Genomic DNA, 24,906 nt, shown 5'->3' with positions numbered 1-24,906 from the left:
ACATATGATATTTGATACAAAAACTTACAACTTATAACCAAACATACAACTCAAAATTATATTAAAACACATAAAAAATATTTAAAAATTTGTAAAACATTTTTTCCGAATATATAAAAATTAACATATCAATTCCAAAAAAAAAAAAAAAACTGTTATGGTCAACCGGTGGGACAACTAGTTAGGTCAAATTTGAAGAAAAAAAATCGAAAACCGCACCTGAGACTGAGTGTTTTGTGCTGAGTTTTGGAAACGTGATTTTAGAATACGTTCCAAACATCATACTTGAATCAAGGTGTACAACCATGGTTTGAAAACACAACCAAACACAACCTAAAATTTTTTATAATGATTTCTTGCATTGTGAGGGCCAGTTGGCATCTGGGCTGTGATTTAATTAGTCAATAAAAAAGACAATTTAACTAATGAAACAAAATGTCATATCAAAATTCTAATCATATCATTTTTTCTCTCACAGTCATCAAATCAATTACAAAGAAAGTTAAAAGTTTATCCCAAATAATAGAATTTTTTTTGTTAGAGTAAAATAATCAAAAAAAAAAAAAAAAAAAAAAAGTTATCCCAAACAAAGCCTAGTTATCAAAGGTAACAATTCTTTTAACATTTTTTTTTTCTAATAAGAGGGAAAAAATGTCATTACCAAACTAGATATTTTGAGTTTCAAATAAATATAAATAAATAAATTATATGTCTTTTATATTTATCATAAAAAAATAAAAATTCATTGAATGCCATGGAAAGTACAATAAGATCATTCACTTTCATAGAAACAAATACTCAATTCACAGTTACACCACATTATCATAAGTTACGGCACGAAATAACTACAAATTTATGTAATTTGAATATAATACAAGAGATTAAGATAACTTCCTATGAAGCAATCCCAAACTCAAATAAATAAATAAATAAAAAGATATATATATATATATGTATATAATAGAATAAGTCCAAGGATTTATATTCATTTACGCTGTGTTTGGTCGGGAGATTTGAGGAGGGATTTGGAAAGAGAAAGAGAAAAGTTAGGTGAAATGTGAATAAAATATACATACATTTCACATAGTTTCACACACCTTTTTCCTTTCCCTTTCCAAATTTCTTTCCAAATTTCTCTCCAAATCTCCCAACCAAACACAGCATTATTATACGCGTCCCTTTGAGTTTCAATTAGGACCACTTAATTAAGATGGAACATGTATTCATGCATGCAAAGATTTTTTTTTTTTTATCTAACAATAACATTTCTCCTTAAAATATTCTTATCAAAAAGTTTAATTTTTGTTTTAAAATTTTTTTTTGCACAACTAATACTCTTATCAAAATTCCATTGATCTTTTAAGTCATTAAGGAAAATACTAAACAAACTAGCAAATATTACTAATGTATCATGCTATAAATGAACTCTAGAATTTAAAACATAACTCGCTTTAATAGCTGCCACATCAATAAATAAAATAATTATAAAATTTATTAATTTGAATAACATATTAGGTGGAGCAGATGTGAGTTGAGTAATGGGACCCACATAATAAGGATTATTAGATATGTGATTATTTTGATATTCTTACGATTTTCCCCAATATGATATTTAAGAAGTGTTGTAATTGTGTGAGCCAAGTATAAGAATTACATATTCAGCGAATAGAGCACTTATTATAATAAATTATATTTTTAGTGATTAAATTTTTAGTTGTTAAAAGTTATTTTTTAGTTGCCAAAACGTTTTGCCGACTAAACTTTTTGGTTGCCGGCTTTATTGTTAGATGATTGGCGGGAAAGGTATTGGTGGCTAATTTTTTTTTTGGTCGCCGAAAATCACCAATTGGCGACTAAAAATTTAGTTGTCCAAAGTTTTCAATGAATGTCTTTTTTTGTTTTAGCGACTAAAATTTTTAGTCACTAAAAATGTGGCTCTCCTTTTTGGCTACCAATTTTTTAGTCGCTAAAATCATGGTGCTCCTTTTCAGCTACTAATTTTTTAGTAGCCAAAAACTTTCATTTTTTTTGGCTACTAACTGTTTAGTTGCCAACAAGTTCCCTTTTTTATTTTTTTTACTACTAGTAAATGTTTAGTCGTCAAAAACTCTATTTATTAATTTTTAAAAAATGCATAAATTGAATATTTTTCATTAATTTCTAAATTATATGCATTCCATTATCAATGCAACCTGTAACCAGTACATATACTGAATAACACATCTATCAATTATCATCTAAATCCATTATCAATAATACTCATGTCATTATCAACTATCCAAAAACTTTAACTTGTAATATGATATTCCAAATATCATATAAATCCATACCAACCAAGTATAATCCATCTAAATAAAAAATTACATACAAAAACACTGAATTTTCAAAACAGAGGATTGTAGAAAAATAAATGTCTTTCATATACAGAACAAATGCTCTTCATACACAAAAATAAATATCCACAATAGCTTACGCAAAAGCAATCTGTAAATATATAACCATTAGCACTTATTCAATAAAATTGACATTTCAAATTATAACAATTATAAAAAGAAAATTGAATTAAGATACCTTTAGTGGATTAACATGGTGCACTGAAATGCTACGACCAGCCGCTGTAAAAAATATATATATATATATATATATATATATATATATGAAATGTCAATAGCTCCAACTATTCAAATCCTCCCACAAGCAAAATATCAAATAGGTTTCTCATTAATTTGAAATGCCTTTACTTCTCTTCAGCAAATTATGCTTCATAACCATTGAAATAGTTGACCAAAATCTCACATTAGGATCCCATTAATATACATCAATAAAAAGCACTAGACGACATTTAAAAAGCGTGTGCATTTTTGTAACCTTACCTTCTCCATGTTTAGGACAAGCTCTTGTTTCCTCATTCTTTCACTGATCCAATTTCTCCTCACTTGTGTATCGCATGAATAAATGAAGAAAACAAGTCACCAATAGAAGATTTGAGGAATATTTGAGGACATATGATTTAAAATTGACATCCCTTAGACCAACTTATTTAAAGATTTTCTAACCTCAAGTAAAGTACTCCACTCACAATTGGAATTTATGGCTACCAGTAAGGTCAATGTCCCAACCTCTATTCTAGAAAAGTTACGACTACTGTTGTAGTTACTCAAAAAAACATTGAATGTGCATCATCGTTCTTCAAACATTAACTAAACAAATTTGTAGTAATTCTGGGAGTAGGTTATTTGGTTGTGTAGAATTAAAATTTTGCATGGAATAGAATTAACTTTCAAGAATTTTACAAATGGTTATTCATTTCAAAATTTTATGAAATTTTAACTAAAGGTTCCTGTGGGGACATAAAAATTTTGAATAACGACACGTGGCCGAGATGTCACCAAAGTGCCAGCCGAGGTGCCACGTGTCCTGGTCATGACGCCGAGGTAATCTCTGCTAGGCCGAGGTTATCTGTGAGAAAACCGGAATCCGAGATAAAGCGGATAAGGGACAAGAGTCCTAGAATGGGAGAAGACTACAGTTTGGGTAAAGATGAGACTCTTAGAGAGTTTATCCTAATTCTACTAGGAGTCCAAGATTAGCAGTAATCCTAAGTCCATTAGAGCTAGGCTCCTATTGGGACTAGGATTGTGTTGGCTATAAAAGGGAGGTACTCCCATGGGTCTAAGGTATGGCTTTTGATATTCTGTCTAGTGAGTTAAGCACTATTAATTATTTTTGAGAGATATGGAGTACTAACTTGATCGTCGGAGTACCCCCGGGTGGACGAGCCACCGCTGGAGACTCTTCTTTCTATTGCAAGTCAGATAAGTGCCATCTATTCTGCCGGTATTCTCCAGTTGAGTACTAAGTTGGGCTGTGTGATCGGAAAATCACCCACACAATTTGGCGCCGTCTGTGGGAACGAAAAGAGAATAGATAGCCAACGACAAACCGAAAGAGAAGGTTGGGGACGACACCCCTACTGAGAGTGGGAAACGTATTGACTTTGGCGTCGAAAAAGACAACTACAACGAAGAAACTCGTGATAAGAATCAAGAAGAAGAGGACGTCCGCCAGGAGGGCGACGTGCCAAAGAAATCAGACCGAAGCAAGTATTATAATGAGGACGACCTCCAGCCAGCATTCCCGTCACAAGATACACCGATTCCAACGGCCAAGAAAGATGCCCAGGCAAGGGGGCAGAAAACGGTTCCTGCAATCCCTCAGCATGGCGGGACCAAGGGACATTCTCACCGGCCTTCGCGGGAGGTCGGGCATGGAGAATCCCAGAAGACACAATCTCAGCCTAGATGATTAGGTCCGAGAAGAAAAGAGCTCAGCCTAAAGTGAGCAGATCCCAGATTCCCACAAACAAGAGACCGAAATCATTATTTAACACTTGTTGAAATTTGTGGACAATTTACAAGTTGAAATTAAACCGAAATCATTGTTTAACACTTGTTGAAATTTGTGGACAATTTACAATTTGAAGTTAAACCAACATCATTGTTTAACACTTGTTGAAATTTGTGGACAATTTATAAGTTAAAGTTAAACCGAGATCATTGTTTAACACTTGTTAAAATTTGTGGACAATTTACAAGTTGAAGTTAAACCGAGATCATTGTTTAAACACTTGTTGAAATTTGTGGACAATTTACAAGTTGAAGCCGAGATCATTGTTTAACACTTGTTGAAACTTGAGAAAAGTTTACAAGTTGAAGTTAAACCGATATGATGTTTAACACTTGTTGAAACTTGAGAAAATTTTACAAGTTGAAATTAAACCGGGGCCATGATTAAAGGAAGGAATGATATAGGTTCCATCACTCAGGATGCCAAGGTAATAGAACCTAGGGGGCAGTTGTGGGGACATAAAAATTTTGAATAACGACACGTGGCCGAGGTGTCACCGAAGTGCCAGCCGAGGTGCCACGTGTCCTGGTCATGATGCCGAGGTAATCTCGGCTAGGCCGAGGTTATCTGCGAGAATACCAAAATTCGAGATAAAGCGGATAAGGGACAAGAGTCCTAGAATGGGAGAAGACTACAGTTTGGGTAAAGATGAGACTCTTAGAGAGTTTATCCTAATTCTACTGGAAGTCCAAGATTAGCAGTAATCCTAAGTCCATTAGAACTAGGCTTCTATTGGGACTAGGATTGTGTTGGCTATAAAAGGGAGGCACCCCCATGGGTCTAAGGTATGGCTTTTGATATTCTGTCTAGTGAGTTAAGCACTATTGGTTATCTTTGAGAGATATGGAGTACTGACTTGATCGTCGGAGTACCCCCGGGTGGACGAGCCACCGCCGGAGACTCTTCTTTCTGTTGCAGGTCAGATAGGTGTCATCTATTCTGCCGGTGTTCTCCAGTTGAGTACTAAGTTGGGCTGTGTAATCGGAAAATCACCCACACAATTCCTTTATGAGTCTATTATATTGTAAAATATTCCAAAGAAAATTCAAAGGTATAAATTTTATAAATATTGTGTAAAATTTTCCAAAGAAAATTCAAAGGATAAATATTGGAACTTAAAAATTGTAAGGAATCAGTAAGCACCAATAAACAAAGCAGAAACATATGATTAGTTTATCAAAGAGTAATGAGAACTCCAACTAAAATATATAAACATCACACCACTATGCACAATTGAGCACCTAATAAAAGATTATCAATATATGAACATATAACCAAAATCTATAACAGAAATACATCTAAACTCTATAACAAAATAGTAAGAGAATTGTCCACAAAAAATAACATCCTTAGCTCTGCCTCTACCACTCTCATCAAAAACCTCCATAACCTACAGTTACATCCATGTTAACCATTTCAACTCCTATTCATCATCCTTATCAAATCTCTTACTACCACCAAACAATCTCACAAATTCACCAATGGTGTCTCGAAGACCATTCCAATCACCAAACCTCCCTCAACCCACCAACCCAACCCAAAAACATTAGACACCGTCTCAACCAATAGTGCCAAAACAGCTAACGTCACCTCGCCCACAAACTATTCGACTCAATTCCTCACCCAAAAACTATTCTTTGGAACATTGTTATGACAAGATTTGTCTACAATGGGATGCCCAATGAAGCCGTGTTTTCCAATATCCGAATAAAAGAAAACTAGAAATACCAAATGTGATTTCTATACTTACTTTTTCCCCAAAACTATATTATAATCCAAATGGTGGAAAAGAGATACAGATATTAGGGGAAGAGAGACAGAGAGGGAGGTAGAGAGAAGGCAAAATAGAGAGGACATACACCTGGGGTAATGCTCCAGTAGTGGATCAATGGTGGTGCTCGATGGCGGTGATGCTCCTTACCCGACGGCGATGAAGACAAAATGACAGAGATTCAATATCATGAGGAGGGCAACTGGCGTAAGAGAGAGAGAGGAAGAGAGTAATAGAATGAAAGAGATAGAAGCATGAGAGACTTAGAGAGACAGAGGCGTAAGAGATAACTTACTTCATTTGTAAACCCTAATTTATTTCTTTTTTCCTGACGAACCACTATTTAGTCGCCAATACGAAATAAAAGGCATATTTCCCCGATTAAATGTTCGTTGGTCGCCAATTAATTTATCAATCCCTCCAAAAATAATTTAGGAATTCTTTCAAAATTCGAAATTCTCCCTCCAAAACTTTTAATTACAATTACTAACTAAAACATTTTTTTAGTCGTTGAAAATAATTTTTTGGCGACTAAACTTTTGGTTGCCAAAGATAAAAAGTAAATTTTTGTTTTTTATTCAGTGACTAAAAAATTTTAGTAGCCAAAATTAGCTATACAGCGACTAAAACATTTTTTTAGTCACTGAAAATAAATTTTTGGCGACTAAACTTTTGGTCGCCAAAGATAAAAAATAAAATTTTATTTTTCATTTGACGACTAAAAAATTTTAGTAGCCAAAACTAGCTATACAACAACTAAAACATTTTTTAGTCGCCAATTGTGGCATTTTTAGCGACTAATTTTTTTTTATCGCCAATAATCAATATATCCCGACTAAAAAAAATCAGTAGCTAAATATTATATTTTTGCGGACTAATATAATTTTGGGTCGCCAATTCCACAACTTTTGGCGACTAAATTTTTTTTAGTCGCCAAATTTGGTCTCAAAAAGTGCAATTTGTTGTAGTGACTCCCAGGCCCATCAATGATGGACTCAAGTCCAATTCGGCCCATTGAATTACAAAGGTTCGACACCGAATAACCTCTTCCCCAATTAGGTGACACGCCGAATGAGTAGTGCAGACAAGATCAAAGAGCATTCATGCCGAGCATCAGAGAAAATTCAGCAAACTATCCTAATCAAAGTAGATCCAAGTTGTCCCTTTCCAGAGGTGTAATAAGGACATGGGCCTTGACATTATGATGATTATGATGGGAAGATCAAATTACATGAGAAATATCTAAACCTCTATATAAAGAAGGGAGTTGGAAGAAGAGAGGTATGTATTGCCACCCAAAACTGACACACACTCTCACTCTTGACCAATCTCTAACTTGACCGTCAGAGTGCTAATTTTGACATCCCCCGACCGGAGTATTTCTTATTTTAGGCATCGGAACAAGGATCTATTAAAGATCTATTTGAGAGGAATGAGTGTTGCAAAACCACCCCTCATAATAAATTATCTACATTCAATATTATTATAATCCCCACTTTAGTAACATGTTCATTCTATACAAACAATTTTTTCCTTACAAATTTAGGTTAAAAAATTATGAAAATTCTTCAATTTTAGGTTTTCAATAGAATATTTGAAGGACAATTTAAAGCCTTTAATTACTACAAATGTGTCACCAGACTCTAATGGATGCACAAAATCTTAATGATCTTATCTTCAACTTTTGGAAGTATATAACATTTATCCCTTTCACTTCAAAGTCATAACATTTATCCCTTTCCCTTCAAAGTCATAATAATGACAAATGAGAAAAAATATAAATTAAAATTCACAAAAAATTACTTGGGGGATTCTAAGTAGAACCATGTATGCTAGATGGGTATAAAACTAGTGATTTTGAGTATTATACTTAGAAAACCGCTACATCCACACAAAAATAGGTCACCTGACTCCCCCGATTGACGTGGTTGAGGTTGGAAAAAAGGGCAACCAGTTGCCCCAAAAGGTGCGTGTGTTTCACGCTCCAAACAGTCTCGCTCTCTCTCTCAAATGGCCTCATTTAGCAAGCACTCTCACTAATGACCACCACACACTACCACCAACGAACTCACTACCAACCGATGAACACACCACTCACTTCCTCACGAACTCACCATCGATGCACCTATCACTCACTTTCTCACGAACCAACCACCACTACGAACCAATGAAGCACGGGTACAAATATAGGTATGAGTACTGGTACTAGTACGATATAGGTACGTCAATACGGTAAGATTCAAAAAAAGTAAGGTACGGGTACAGCTTGGTATGCTTGTAAAATATTTATTTTAATTTAGAATAATGCAAAAATTAATTAAATAGTTTAATTTGTTAAGATTCAACTTACAATTAACATTTAATGACAAAAGTAAAGGTATAAATCAAAATTAAATGTCAATATACTAAATAACTTACAAACCATAATTTAATTTCAAAAACATGCTAAGTATAAAACTAAGAATAAATAAATAAAAAAAGATCTAGTGAAAGGAGTTTTATCGCTGTAGTAGAAGAAAATATTGTTTCGATTGAAGTACGGTACGACTTAGGTATATAGTAAAAAACTATGAAGAAAAATTTTAGGTACGTATTTCGCATACTCGGTACGTATGCAGAAGTACCATACGAGGTATAATATGTCGGTAAATACCCGATACAGGTACGACATGTTTTTCAAAGTAGCCATGCTTCATAGCTAGGAGCCTACTATTCACTTTCTCTAAAGAGTAACAAGAAGGATAAGGTTTTCAGCCAGAGCTCCGACAAGGAGATTGGGCTCGAGTCACAACCATGGACACCACAAACTTGATCTCTCTATTTTTTTTCTCTCGGATATGGCGGTGATGGTCAGAGATCCAAACCTTAGATCTAGGGGTTTGGAAGAATAAGAAGAAGAATAGGAGGGGCAAAGAATAGGGAAGTGGCAGACGGCAGAGAAAATGATGAGATGGCTCTAGAAAGAGGTTTGGGGCCGGAGCATTGCGCTATTTTGTTGACTGCTACATTATTTGTGTGTGTGTGTGTGTGTGTGTGTGTGAGAGAGGGAGAGAGAGTCTAGAGAGAGAATCAGTTTGGGGCTGATAAACGCGTGAGATTTTTTTAGGTATGGAGGGGGCCACGTCATTCAGGCCATTCAGGTGGGAGGTTTTTGAGTAGACCAAACATTTCCTTATATTTAAACATCGACTAACTCTCGTAAGTGTTAATTTAACAATTAATAACTAATTTTCATTGATTAAAAAAAAATTCATTAGCCTCTGTTTGGCAAGATGGTTTTCAGGCTTTTTTGGCTATTTTAGCCACAAAAAACAAAATAGGCTATTTTAGTCATAACAAACAAAACATCACATCCAACCTATAATCATTACATTATTCTCTCACAAAAAAAGTCAAAAAAGCCAAAAAGTCAAAAAGCCCTTCCCAAACCAAGCTTTTTAGCCCAGGCTAAAATAGCCAAAAAAGCCAAAAAGCCAAAAAGCCAACCTACTTCCCAAACCAAGCCTAAGTAACATTAGTTTTAGTGATAAGTATGATTAGTTTTAGGGTAAATTATAGCGAATTCCCTTAAACTACTTATATGTACTTTGTCCCCTTAAACTTCAGAATTTAACAGTTAATCCTCTCAAAATATTATCTTATTACAATTAAATATTTTTGTTAGGATTCTACAAAAAAAATTATAGAAAATTATATCATATGTAAAGCACATAACACATTTTTCGAATTTTTTGAACAATAATACCTGTTATTGATTATGTTAAGATCCTATCAGGTGATTTCATTTACACTTTATCTCTTTTATCGTAGTAACAAAGTGCAAAACAGGATCGCAAGATAAATGGCATTATTAATCTAAAAAATTAATAAATATGTCATGTCCTTCACACATAATCTAATTTTTTGAAAATTCTAACAGAATCTTGACAAAAAAAAGTTAACTGTAATATGATAATAATTTAAGGGAGTTAACTATTGAGTTTTAAAATTTAAGAGGAAAAAAATATAAATGAGTCATAATTTAAAGGGCATTCATTGTAATTTACCCTTAATTTTAGTGGTATAAGAGTAAAAGGCATTAAATAGGTTCAGTTTCAATGTCACATTGTGTTGTTAGCCTCCGTTTGGGAAGTGGGTTGGCTTTTTGGCAAACGGAAGTGGGTTGGCTTTTTGGCTTTTTTGGCTATTTTAGCCTGGGCTTAAAAGCTTGGTTTGGGAAGGGCTTTTTGGCTTTTTGACTTTTTTGAATTTTTTTGTGAGAGAAGAATGTAATGATTATGGGTTAGATGTGATGTTTTGTTTGTTATGACTAAAATAGCCTATTTTGTTTTTTGTGGCTAAAATAGCCAAAAAAACCCAAACCATGGCTTTCCAAACGAAGCCCCAAAAAACTTTTAATAGCGCAGTTCCAATGAAAATGATTTCATTTAAAAAAAAAAATTCATATAATTTTTTATATTCAATTTCAATCGTATCCAATTAAGGGTTGATATTTTATCCTTATCCAAACCCAATGGCTAGAGTAATTTAACGACTTTTATTTTTGAGTTAATTATCTAAAAATTTTATTTACAAATGTTATGAAAACATAAGTCTTATTTAAGATTTTTTGAACTAATAAGTCTTATTTAGTAAAATTGAGAATATTATTATTTTTTTTTTCAATTTTTAAAATTAAAAACATTATCAACTTTGCATAGTGATATTCTAGATAATTATTTTACTAATTGATAGTAATAATAAATAAAAAAAGAGTATGAGATTAAACATTTTTGTCTTTTTATTTATTGGTTTGATTCAACTATCCAATAAAACCGAGAATATTTTTGGTTTTTTCTAGTTTTAAAATTGAGAATATGATCAGTTTCTTTCATTTTTAAAGTTATTTATTTATTTATTTTCAAATTTGCCGTAGAAATGTTCCGTCATCATGCTCCTTTATAGACACAAAATTTCAGTTTTGCACAAAAAATAATTTAATTTTTTCAATTTTTCAAAAAAAAACATTTTTTTTCACATAATTTTTTAAAATTTTTTCAATTTGAAAGTTGATATTTTAAAATTTAAAAAATTAAAATAAATATCAAACTATCATGTTCTTTTATAGATAATTATAAATGATGAACCATCATTCTTTAAAGGGTAATTCTGACTATTAAAAATTTAATGGGATTTAAAGGTTCAAAAAATCTTAATCAAAATTTAATGAAATATAAATTCATAAATTAAAACTCGTGTGTAAACACCTTTTTATTTATTTATTTATTTTTGTATGTGAAAGAAAAATTCATGCACATTGAGCAGAACATTTGGCTCCGAATCACTACAGGAAATGCCACTTTTGGCGACCAAAATATTGGTCACCAAAAGCCCCATTTTTGGTCGCCGAAACAATTAGCGACTAAAATATTTTGTCGCCAAACTAGTCGCCTATACCCTGTCGGCGATAGTATTGGCGACTAAACTATTTTTGGTCGCTGAAAGTGAACGTTTTGGCTACTAAACTCTGGTTAGTCGGCAAAGGTTATCTTTTGGCGACTAAAATATTAGTCGCCAAAAGTGAACATTCGGCTACCAAACTCTGAGTAGTCGGGAAAGGGTACATTTTGGTGACTAAATATTTAGTCGCCAAAAGTGTTCAAATAAAATAAATTAAATTTTCAGCGACTAAAACTTTTTGTCGGGAATAAGTTTTAGTCACAACATTACTACATTTAGGGACTAAAGAATTTAGTCGCCAAAAATATTATTTTTCATTTTATTAAACTTTTGGCTACTAACCATTTAGTCACTAAAAGTTCTACCTTAGGCGTGGTGACTTTTGCCGACTAAAACTGTTCGTAGCCAAAAACCTATTAAGATTCATTTTTTTACTTTTTGCCACCAAAAGTTTTAGTCGCCAAATGATACCCTTTTTTCCGTGACTAAAAAATTTAGTAGCCAATAGTTTATTTCTCTCATTCTCAAATTTTTTAGCTACTAATTATTTGGTGGCAAAAACATTTTGGGTTATGTTTTTGCTACTAAATTATTAGTAGGCAAAACTTTTGATTACCTATTTGGCTACCAAAACATTTGGTAGCCAAATAATTTTCTGTTTTTTTTTTTTTAAAAAAAAAAAAATTGTAAACAACCTGTATTCATTTATATTACATGTACCCTGTATAAACAATATAATCCATCAACACTAAAATATATTATCAACCATTAAAGCATTCAACATAATACATGAGTAACCATGATTTAAATCCATACATAATACATGAATAACCAACGTCAATAATTTAAATTACAACCTGTAAACATAATACTTTCTATTACATTTGTAATTAATACAGCAATGATACACAAACACCAGAGAAAATCAGACCAGCCACCTACAACGAGGAAGATTAGTGATTTGAAGCAGCTTAATTACGTCCTATAGCACCCAAAGCAAGAGAGATTTAGTCTTCTGTCCAGCTCTGCTCAACAATTTCACGCACCCTCCGATTGTATTCACGCTTGTTCTCACTAAACAACAATGCTGCTTCTGAATTTGTAGGTGAGTTTGCATTTGGATCACAGAGCATTGACTGAAATGAGAAAAAGGGGAAACCTGCATTTGGGCTTGGGTTTGGGTTTGGATCACAGAGCAATGACTGCAATGAGAAAAATCAAAAAACATCATACCTGAACTAGTGACCAGTAGCTTTGTGGAATCAAAACATTCCTAGAAGTTATATCTATTTGGTATGGTAGAGTCATGCTTGAACAATTGACAAACTGCTGAGTTTATTACATGCATTTGCCAGTTTTGCTCATTTATTTATTAGTAAAATGATTGCACAGTATGAATTTAATACACACCACGCATAAACACGTGCCCCAAGTTGTTATGTTATATCTATGAGCCTGTTAACAATTAATGAAAGGTTGGCCGCTATTTTGCCACACTAAATCCAAGGGATAGTATGCATGGAGTGGCCAACATGGGTTCAATTCTGCTACCTTATGAAAATTTGTTTAAAAAAGAAAAGTAAAAGTTCTGTTAAATAAAGTGGATAGATAGGTATGCACAAACCAATCAACTTTATTTTGCTGCTCTCAAATATTTTTGTATTTCATTCTAGATTTCTCATATTTTATATTACCTACATAGAGGAAAGTGGAAACCATAAAGAAAAAAAATAAATAGCACAAGAGCCAAAGGAGATATGTTTTGTGCTAGCATACTCTAAATTGGTTGCAGGCTTGACGCCCTTTTTTCTCAAAATCAACAAACACGAGTCTCTGCTAGTTCACCTATGGGTTTATAACTCCATAGGTTAAAAGGCATGCATGGAGACTTATTTCTCATTGCTTTAGGCTATTTTATGCTAGTTCAGTAGACACCTTTCTTGCCTCTGCTAGTTCACCTATGGGTTTATAACTCCTATGGTATATCCTATGTGAGTCGGTTTGCGGACCCTTCATGGGCCACTTTTGACCCACCCATTTCTATTAGGATTTTTCTCTCATTCCTTTTTCCAACAGTGTTTCTCCCACCAACGCAAGTATGGCTGTAATTTCAAATTTCGAATTTGACCTTCATACAAAGAGTGATGCCTTTAATCATGGAGTGGAAGCATTATGTCAGACATTGGAGAAATTTCTTTGACATCTGGCTAAAAGTCTTAGCCTGTCTGAATATTAACCTTGTCTGGTTTGGGCATGACTATGGGCCTGTTAATCTATAGATTTTAGGGACTGAAGAAGTTATGCAGTCAAATAGAATTGGAATTCTTTCATTTTTTGTTTCTTTTAAAGGCCAAGAACTAAAATATAGTTTTTGAAGGAGCTTTTGTTGACTTAAGCCTAATAGTGATAGTGTGCAGAATAGTTTCAGAGAACAACTTTGATAGTTTCTCTTTTTGTTTTTGTTTTTGTTTTTTTTTCTTTTTTCCCCTTGTTCTATGGAAATAAATCAGTTGCTTGCTTGTCATTTACATCTACACTGTCTCTCAAGGTAAGCCCTTATTTCTCATATCAAGATGTGTCCATACACAGCTAAAGTGGTATATGCATGATTGAAAAATATATGGTGATATAATGAGGTGAGAAAGGCACACAAGAATTTGCAATGAGTTTAAAGCAAACCAGGCTCAACAACCGCTTTAGTTCGCTCACATGGGAAGGATGATTTACTGGAATTGGTAATTCTATATACCCAAAGTGACCTGAAAGGTAAAAAAATGAACAAAACTTTAGCAATACTTCAATGTGTCCAGCGGTCATGACCATTCAAACTTCTCAGTGTAATCAGAAAATAAAAAGGATTAAAACATGAAAAATACCTTCGCATGTCCCGGGTTCCGCAGCACCACATGATTCACATTTTCCAGATTCAAGCGGCAAACTAAGGAACGGATTTGAAAGTTGACTAGCATGGCTTATAGGGAAATCACTATTGGATGATGTGCACTAACAAAAAAATAAATAAAAGGAATCATACCAACTTATTCAACCAGAATGGTCACAAGATCCAAAGTTGCACTTAATCAAATGCCAATTGTAGGACAATTTGTTCGGAAGGAGGTTTACATCCATCACAAGATCTAAAATATGTCTGGAACAATATTAGGACTCAAATCTTCTAGGGCCCAGTTTTTTTTTTTAAGAATTTTTAAAACTATAAATGAAAAAACACATTTGAGAACTGTTTTAGTTTCCAAAAAAAAGACAACAATTTTCAATTTCAAAATCTAAAGAAAAAATATTATTTTCAAAACAATTTTTCATTCCCTATCCCCTGCGTACCTCCTCCCTCCACTCACTGAACATTTTTTCTTAATCTCATTTTATATTTTTAAAAACATATGTATGATGTACCAAATATTGTTTTTTATTTTGTTTTATGCAAAAACAAAAACAAAAGAACAAAAACATGGATAGACAGAAAACAGGGCATTACCAAGCCCCACCCTAACAACATGAGTTTCAAAAACAGGATAAGATAGGAATTCTTTATTCAAACTGAAAAGAAAAGAAAAGAAAAGAAGCAAAAAAAAAAAGATTCAAAATTCCTAGTGATAATCAAACAATTCCACTAACCCCTTTTATAAAACTGAATTATGCAAGCTGAACAAATAACACCAAAAAAGAGATTATGGTCAGACTTTGTCTATGAGCATTAAGACTCTATTTACATTATCAATTACCTTGCCATGAATGTCGTTACCTTGCCATGAATGTCGTTACCTTGCCATTAAGACTCTATTTACATTATCAATTACCTTGCCATGTATCTTCTAGACTCTATTTACATTATGGTAAGACTTTGTCTATGAGCATTAAGACTCTATTTACTGAATTATTACCTTGCCATGAATGTCGTTAGTCATTTGAGCATTAAGACTCTATTTACATTATCAATTATAACTCATTTCTCAATGATTAATTCAACAATTATGTTGATAGAATATATATAAAACCATCTAAATAATAGAAAACACCTATGAAAAAAGAATATATATAAAACCATCTAATCTTTCTAATTTTCTCACTTTACAGCAACAACTAACATCTATCCGATCCGAGTTTGGATAGAAAACAAATTAATACAGTTATTACATAACATAGGTTTAACTAACATAGGTTTTTGCATAGAGAAAAAAGAAAAAGAAAAAAACAATGCCTAGTAGCCTCATTGGGAGCTTAGCTGGTTTCTTGTTCTTCATCATCTAGGAATTGAAAGAAAAATGAGCATATTCTCAATGGTAGTGTAAAGAAAGAACAGAGGAAAGCTTAGCACCTAATTGCATACCAAACATAATAATGAAATGAAGATGTGAACTTGTTCATCTCCTCCAACCTTCTCTTCATTTTTTAGTACATTAGTATTGCTTTTGTTTTGCCTTAAGTGCTGATTACATAGTAGATGTGGCTCAATTATTACGCTACTGAAATTTTAGACTAGTGTTAAAATTTCTTCCCATAACATCTTACACCAAGTTCTTCCCATAAAATGTCTTAACATAACATCTTCAATTGTCCTATATTTGTTAGTTATTTCGTCTTTATTATTTTGAAAACAGTACACATCGCAGTGTAGTCAAAAGATTCACCAATTTGAGCTGTAAATTTCTAGTTAATGCCAGCTACACCATCTAACAACATACCTCTCCAGCATAATGGCAAATACCAAAAGCTCCACCTCTTTCTCCTTTAAAGCAAGGATTACCACTCAAGTGTTGCTTAAGCTTATTAGCAAAGGTCAAATCAGTGGCCTTGGGGAAATTTGAATCTTCATCCAACAAAGATATTAGCCCTATAGGTTTCTGCAAAATGCATAGCAGTGAAGCCATTAACACACAATCTACCACACATGAAGGAGTGAATTTAAATATGAAAACCTATAATTAGGTTTCATATAACATGGTATGATCAAAAAGATGAGAACTTGGTGTATAATTATGCTTAGGAAGCAATATATTCAATCTTTTATTTTCTTTACAACTTCAGTTTATAAGAAACAATATTACAATAAGAACATGGTTTGAATTATGCATGAAAGGCTAACAAAAATAGTCAGAGACCTAGGACGACCTATGTGGTATGGCATCATATGTATATGAAATATAGTCCAATGCTCACATAGATCAGCACAAGGAACTCTGAAAAACTCGACAATGAACATGTGAGTGTGTGTGCGTGTGTGTGTTTGTGTTAAAAACAGAACTACCTTCTCAAAGAGATCCAAACACTCTTGGTTGTCTTCAAAATCTACTTTTGTCCAATCAATTCCATCTAATTCATACTCCTAAAAACAAAATAAACAAGTTGCAACATTAATATACTAAGACATTCAGTTGTCCTCATCCAAACACTGTTGATAACACATGCAATTAAATTGGAACCTTTATTTATTAAGGTCATTAATCACAAATGCAAATGAAAGACAGGGGAAAAGAAATTAAGGAAAACCTGAATAGATGCAAATGAACTACAAATAATAATAATAACAATAATTGACTAACCATGAAAGAGATTATACAAAGCAATTCAAAATAACTATACCAATGCCATGACCCATGAGCATAACAATTCAGCGAAGTAAATACATTTCAAAATAATGCAAATAACCATGGAGGCATAGCAACATAATGACAATCATAAATGCAAAAAATCCAAGAATATATGCTCTAAAAACATTAATTAAAACAAAAGACCAAGTTTGAAGCCATGCTCTCTCTCTCTCTCAATTAATCTATAACTAAGCTTGTTTAGTGTCCCAAATACTTGAGAAATAAAGAAATAAAATTTCAAATCCAAATCGATTCATGTAGTAATTTTCCCAAATTCAAAAGAAGAACAAACTCACAAAATTAGGCATAATCATCACAAAGCATCACCAACAAGAGTTACAGACAAATATCATAGGGTTGTGTGTGTGTGTGTGTGTGTGTGTGTGTGTGTGTGTGTAAGAGAGAGAGAGAGAGAGAGAGAGAGAGAGAGACCGATTGGGCGTTATGGTTACAGTGCCATTATGCTGTAGTATTCCTATCAAAAAAGGCATAGTTCCTACATATACTCCCCAAAAAATACTAAATGTAATACTGAAATTGATGTTGAACTGAGCATTCCCATAGTGAGCAGTTTAACAATCATCATAAAATTGGCATGTTAAAATTTTCAATGTATTAAACAAAATGATACGCTAAGACTTAACCACAACCAACCCCAGCCACACTATCCCCATCCCACCAATACCTCTTCTTCCCTCACCAAGGTAGAGTTCTCATCCATAAGGCAGGGTAGAACCTCCATAGTTTAAACCTTGGTACTGAAACAAGCAGATTACATGAAACTCTTCTACAACTAAAATCTATATTGATTACATCTTCGTGTCAATGACTAGCCATTGCGAAAATTAATGAAAAGAATAGAGCACACATGCATGTACCATACATAGAAAGAAAGAGAAAGAAAGTAACTCACTTACTTTTCACAAGCACCCTTCCTAAACTTTTCAGCCTGACAAATTTTTGCACCTTTGTCACACCACCTCTGTCACACCCTTCCTAAATGTAAATTTAACCATTCAAATTAAAAAAAAAAAAAGGAAAAAAAAAAAACTAACAAAATTAATGTCCCCTATTTATTGTGTTTTCAACATTATAAATTGAATGAATCAAGATATGAACAGCATATATAAGATATTGAATGAATCAACACTATAGATATATATATAGAGAGAGAGAGAGCAGTACCAGTATATATGTATATAGAAAGAACAAAGAGAGTGAAATTTCTACCTTGGCCCCTCCTAAGTATAATTTCTTTGCGTGAACGGAAGAGTTAGATAGGATTCTCACAATTGATAATCTTATTTGGCAGCGGCAGATTATGGTCAATTAGTGTTGTATGTATCGTGGGGTTGCGGAGTCCTTGTCTCATCTTCTTCTTCATTGTTCTGTGGCATATCAACTTTGAGTGTTGATTTTTTCTATGTTTAAAATGGTTTGGGTGCAACAAGGAAGTGTCGAGGGTGTTTTTCACAGCTGGAGGCCAGAGGCTTAGGAAGATGTAGGCTTTGGCACCTCTGTGTTTGACGTGGATGATTTGGTCATAGCGTAATTGGCATATTTTTTAGGGGGTGAATGAATTGGTGGCTCGAATGAAGGATCGGATTTTGGTGATTTTGTACAGTTGGTTTTGGGGAGAGTGTCCTAGATTTGCTTGCTTTTGTGGATTTTTACATACTCTTCGTGCTTAGGTTTGGGTTTTCTATTGATTCTTTTTCATTGTATTCTTCTTTGTTAATAATAGACTTTTATTTGTCAAAGAGAAAATAAATATCTCTATCTTGCAACTGCTCTAATATGTATAAGGGCACTCGTCAACAATCACTAAATGGTTGTAAATATCTTACCTACCCCAATTTTATGATGAAAGTACAACCCTTTTAAAACTTGATAACCACCGTCCGGAACTGGTTAATTTGCCAATTTTCAACACAATTAGACATAACCCAGGTAACTAACTATTTAGACTTTATTTATATGACCTTACTAAGATAGAAATAGAAAATCCAAAATACAAAATTAAATAAGTATACCCAATCCTTTCAAAGTAAATATGCATCCCTGCACAATGCCAATAACCCATTACAAAATCGAATCAGACCCTAGCAAATATGGTTAGAAAAAGCAGAACCCTATTGCTGAAAGAGTAGCTTCTGTCAAGTTTCTAACCCATTTTTCAACCATTAATAAGGTGCATATATCTCAACTACTGATGAGACTAACAAAAACATTTCGCAAAGTTGGCGCGACCTCCTTTGCTTTTGAGAATGCAACAAAATTGTAAAAAAAAATTTTAAAATTCAATTAATAAATAACAACAAATCCCATTTTCCTATTGTTATCCCAAGTTTTCTCACCAACCAAACAAGGAAACAACAGAAGAAGAGAACTACTGCGCTTACCTGATCTTCAACAGAAAATCGCAACGACATCACTTTCTCTGCCTATCTATCTCTGAATCCGAAGCTCAAAACGCAGTGCACAGTTGGGTAATCAAGATCCTCAAACAACTACCTGATCCTCAAAACCAATCGGACAGAGTGAAGCCCTAGAATACCCACATCATATATATGCAATCATTTGAACCGTCTCAATAGCATACAGAAGAACCACACTGAACAAAAACTGTCCCCAAACAAAACAGTGAGAGAGAGAGAGAGAGAGAGAGAGAGAGAGATGAGTCGGCCTCACAACAGGGCTCATCGAAATCAAGCCTGAAAATATTACCAAAAAACAATTTTTTAAAACTATTTAAGAACAAGGGTTTTGTGATTTGAGCTGAGAAAAGGCAAATACAGAGAAATGGGTTTTTGAGTAGTACCTGTGGAGAAGACATTGTGAGAAGTGGTGGAAGAGAAGCTTAGAGACCTGAGTGATGAAGTGGGTTTGGGGTGGGTAGAAGAATAAGGGTAATTGAGGGATAGGGTAATTGACGACGCTGCTCCGACGCCGCTCGCCGTCGATCGCGATAGAGAGAGAGAGAGAGAGAGAGAGAGAGAGAGAGAGAGAGGGGGGGTGGGTAAGTAGAGATTGGGGATTTTTGGGTTTGACATTAGGGATTTTTTTGGCGGGAATGGGAAAAAGAGGAGGGGGGTTGTTAGGGAGCGGGAATGGAAAAAAAAAAAAAGAGGGAGAATAAATTTTTTTTTTTATAGTCACAAATAAAATTTAAATAATAAAATAATATCGTTTATTTTATTTTATTTTATTTTTGCTGCGGGGGTTGACATCGTCAAAAAATTTTATTTCTTGTTAAAATATATATTTTTTTGTAGTTAATAAATTTTGTTAAAAAAATTCCTCTTTTTTTTTAGTTAATAAGATTGCAAATTTATTTGTTTCATTTTTATTTTAATGAAAAAAAATATTATTATTTTTTATTTGGTAGAAGTAGGGGTAATATTTTAATGAAAAATATTTTTCACTAAAATAAAAGTTAATTTTCTGTAGTCAATGAAAAATATTTTCCGAGGCCTATTTTTTTTTGTTACTAAAAATCATGAACTAATTTTTTGTGGTAGAGGAAAAGGAGCGGTAGTAGTAGTGAAGATGGTGGATAAGAGATGATGGTGGTGGTGATGGGGATGGCGAAAGAGATTAGTGGTGAAGTTGTGGTAGTGGTAGTGTAAATGGAGTGGCAGGGGTGAAAGAGAGGTAATGGTAGTAGAAGTGGTAGTGGTGGTAGTGGAGTGGTGGTGATGATAGTAGTAATAGTAGTCGTAGAGGTGAAGTGGCGATAGTGGAAGTAGTGGTAGGGGTGGAATGGTGTTTGTAGTAGTGGTGAAGGTGGTAGTGGAGATGGATGATGAGAGAGAGAAATAAGTGAGAGACAGATAGAGGAGAGAGAGAGAGAGAGAGAGAGTGGTGAGCGAGAGAGAGACAAAGTAGTCGCTAAAAGTGCATTTTCTTGTAGTGAATCGATAAATCAAGAGGGAGCTCAGTAAATAGAGAGGATGAGAGTGAGAGAGTGAGCAATGCAAACACAGTGGGAAAGAGAGAGAGAGAGAGAAATAAAGAAAGAGATAGAGAGTGAGAGTGAGAGACAGAAAAGAGACATAGAGAGAAGAGAGATGGACGAGAGAAACAGAGAGATAGAGAGAAGAGAGATGAGCGAGAGAGACATAAAGAGAAGAGAGATGAACGAGAGAGACAGAAAGAAAGATAGAGAGAAGAAAGATGAACGAGAGAGACAAAGAAAGATGAGAGATGAGCAAGAGAGATAAAGAGAATAGAGATGAGTAAAAGAGACAGAGAGAGAAAAGAGATGAGAGAAGAGATAGATGAGTGAGAGAGAGAGAGACAGATAGACAGACAGACAGAAAGAGAAGAGTGATGAGTGAGAGAGAGAAAGAGAAGAGAGAAAGAAAGATGAAAAAATGAATGAAAAGATATAGACAAAGAGAGAGAGAGAGCGAAAAGAGATAGACGAGAGAGAGACAAAGAGAAATGAACGAGAGAGATAAAGAGAAGACAGACAGAGAGAGAAGAGAGATGAGAGATGAGAGAGATAAAGAGAAGAAAGATGGACGAGAGACACAGAGAGAGACAGAGACAGAGACAGAGACAGACAGAGAAGAGTGATGAGTAATGAGTGAGAGAGAGAAAGAGAAGAGAGACAGAGACATAGAGAGAAAGAAAGAGACAGACAGACAAAGAAGAGTGATGAGTGAGAAAGAGAGAGACAAGAGAGACAGAGACACATAGAGAAAGAGACAGACAGACAGACAGAGAAGAGTTATGAGTGAGAGAGAGAAAGAGAAAGAGAAGAGAGACAGAGACAGAGACAGAGACAGAGAGATAGAAAGATGAAAAAATTGGTGAAAAGAGAAATGTTCGAAAGAGTAAAACGTCGTTTTTATTTTTTTATTTATTTTTTGTAACAGAAAAATACCGTTGCATTTATTTAAACCATTTTATGACCATATATATATGAAGCTGTCTTAAAGCCACAATATATATATATATATATTTTTGGCAACGATACGTATTACAATCGCAAAAAACTCTTCTTTTTTTTTTTGCGACTGCAGTTGGTACCGTCGCAAATACTCTTTTTTTTTTTGTGACAGCAATTTCTGCCATCGCAAATACTCTATTTTTTGCGACGAAAGTCACATTTTTTGGCGATGGCAAGTTGTGCCGTCTCAAAAAGTCACATTTTTTGAGACGGCAAGTTATGCCGTCGCACAAATGTGCCGTCGCAAAAAGTTCCGTCTCATAAGCCTACTTTTCTTGTAGTGAGAGAGTGAGAAAGAGAGAGAGAGAGAGTCAGAGAGTGAGAGACAGAAAAACGAAATCCGAAATCTGTCCTAATATTTGTCCTAAAATTATAAATTAAAAATATTAAATTATCTTAAATATTTGTCCTAATATTTTTTTTACTGAAAAATATTATAATATATTTTAAAATTTTATATTCTTATATTCTTATATTATTTATATATATATATATATATATATATATATAAAATAAGAAAGAAAAGAAAGAAAGAAAATTAAAAAAAAAAGAAGGAAAAAATTTTTTAAAATTTTTTTTGAGCCAGCCCAACCCGTGTTTTTTTAGTCGCCAATTACTTTTATAAATCCCTCAAATTTAAATTAGAAATGTCTCCCTCCAAATTTAAATTAACAATAGTGTTTGATTATTGTTAACCGTGTATAACGTAAAAATAATTTTAAAAAGTTGAAAAAATTAATTATTAAAAAATTAAGAAAGATTTTAAAATTTGAAATAATATCAATAAGTCTTACAAATCAGATTTTTTTACTCATAAGTCATGAGTGAATTTTTTTTATACACTTAGCCCTCGTTTTGATAATGAAATTTTTTTAAAACTTTTTAAATATATGTTTTGTGTCTGTGAAATGATTATTTCATTAGTACTAGTAATAATATTGAAAAATTTACTAAAATGATAAATAATTGGGATATTTTGTCTTTTATTTGTGAATTTTGATTTATTCTTAATTTATTAGTGTTATTGAAATATGATGATGTAAAAAGTATAAATAGTTTAATTGTACTTTTTAAAAATAATAAATTTATTATTAAAAATTAAATTCATCAGACTAACCTGTAACTATGCCTTTAAATTTTTGCAATGTAAAACTATCGACAAACAGACAATAACAAGTTGCCCATTTTAGAATTTAATTTCTTTTTATAATACAATTATTACATTTTAAAAATATTAATTTATCAAAATTACCTTTTGATAGTATATTTTTTTAGAAATATCAATTGTCATAATTGTACTTTTTGTATTATTAATGGATTTAAAAAAAGGACAAAATAAGAAATTCATATTATTTTAATAATCAATTTTTAAAAAAAATTAATATTTTGAGATAATAAAAAATAAAATAAGATATTAATATTTTTGGATGGTGGGTGTACAACCTCTTCATAAAAACAAAAATAAAAATAAAAATAAAATAAAATAAAATAAAACAACTATTTTGTTTAGTCAAATTTTCAAGTGGAGACTAATGGTATTGTTGTTAATAAAATAAAATACTATTTTGTTAATTTTTTTATTTTCATTCGGCTACCAAACAATTTAGTAGCCAAAAGTAGGCCTACAGCGACTAAAATTTGCTTAAAATATTTTAAAAAGTTGAAAAAATTAATTATTAAAAAATTAAGAAAAATTTTAAAATCTGAAATAATATCAATAAGTCTTACATTTTACACACTTAGCCCTCGTTTTGATAATGATATTGAAAAATTGAAAAATTTATTTAAATGATAAATTATTACATTTTAAAAATATTCATTACATTTTAATAATATTAATTTTTCATTACAACCCTACAGAAATTACCATTACCTAAAGGAACACCTTACCATTATTAAACAATCGGCTACCAAACTATTTAGTAGCCAAAAGTAGGCCTTTGGCGACTAAAAAGCAATTTAGTCGGTGAATCCCAGGTTTTTGGCGACCAAAATTTTGGTCGCCAAAGGTATTTTATAATTTTTTTATTTTTATTCGGCTACCAAACTATTTAGTAGCCAAAAGTAGGTCTTTGGCGACTAAAAAGTAATTTAGTCGGTGAATCCCAGGTTTTTGGCGACCAAAATTTTGGTCGCCAAAGGTATTTTATAATTTTTTTTATTTTCATTCGGCTACCAAAATATTTAGTAGCCAAAAGTAGGCCTTTGGCGACTAAAAAGTAATTTAGTCGGTGAATCCCCAGTTTTTGGCGACCAAAATTTTGGTCGCCAAAGGTATTTTATAATTTTTTTATTTTGATTCGACTACCAAACTATTTAGTAGCCAAAAGTAGGTATACAGCGACTAAAAGAAATTTTGTCGCCGAAACTTGACATTTGGCGACCAAACGTTTGGTCGGGAAAGATTAAAAATTAATTTTTTAATTTTCATTCGGCTACCAAACAATTTAGTAGCTAAAGGTACCTTTATGGCTACTAAATTTTTATTTAGTCGCCAATTGTCATATGTTTAGCTACTAAAAATTGTTTTAGTCACCAATTGTAATATCTTTAGCTACTAAATTTTTTTTAGTAGCCAATAATCAACATTTCCCTACTAAAAAAAATTAGTAGCTAAAAAGTTGACTTTTGCCGACTAATATTATTTTTGGTAGCCAATTCCGTGACTTTTGGCGACTAAATTAGTTTTGGTAGCTAAAAGTGATCGGTAAAAATGTTTTTTCTTG

At 32.8% G+C, this 24,906-nt stretch overlaps 1 protein-coding gene across 1 annotated transcript; it reads right to left on the bottom strand.

The window, feature by feature from the left end:
• Positions 1 to 12,352: 12,352 nt before the first annotated feature.
• Positions 12,353 to 19,655, bottom strand: LOC114321806 (myosin-2). The gene is made up of 6 exons (XM_082888976.1): positions 19,626 to 19,655; positions 16,881 to 16,958; positions 16,318 to 16,476; positions 14,494 to 14,620; positions 14,297 to 14,376; positions 12,353 to 12,819 (listed from the first exon to the last, which is right to left on the bottom strand). Exons 1-6 carry the CDS (start codon positions 19,653 to 19,655, stop codon positions 12,625 to 12,627), a joined length of 669 nt encoding a protein of 222 aa, XP_082745102.1. The 3' UTR covers positions 12,353 to 12,624.
• Between the last annotated feature and the right edge of the window lie 5,251 nt (positions 19,656 to 24,906).

The sequence above is a fragment of the Camellia sinensis genome, chromosome 9, assembly GCF_055761805.1.
Source record: "Camellia sinensis isolate YWXY chromosome 9, ASM5576180v1, whole genome shotgun sequence".
NCBI lineage: Eukaryota > Viridiplantae > Streptophyta > Magnoliopsida > Ericales > Theaceae > Camellia > Camellia sinensis.
Note: the sequence above shows the minus strand (reverse complement) of the source record. Positions and strands in the feature narration are given on the sequence as shown.

Bases quoted from the DNA above. Each gene is read 5' to 3' on its own strand.
- LOC114321806 (XM_082888976.1), bottom strand. From the start codon at position 19,655: ATGTCGTTGCGATTTTCTGTTGAAGATCAG. The intron at 16,959-19,625 runs GTAAGCGCAGTA...TTTTGTTTTTAG, and splicing joins GATTTTCTGTTGAAGATCAG to GAGTATGAATTAGATGGAAT. The intron at 14,621-16,317 runs GTATGTTGTTAG...TTTTTTTGTTAG, and splicing joins TTTGCCATTATGCTGGAGAG to TGCACATCATCCAATAGTGA.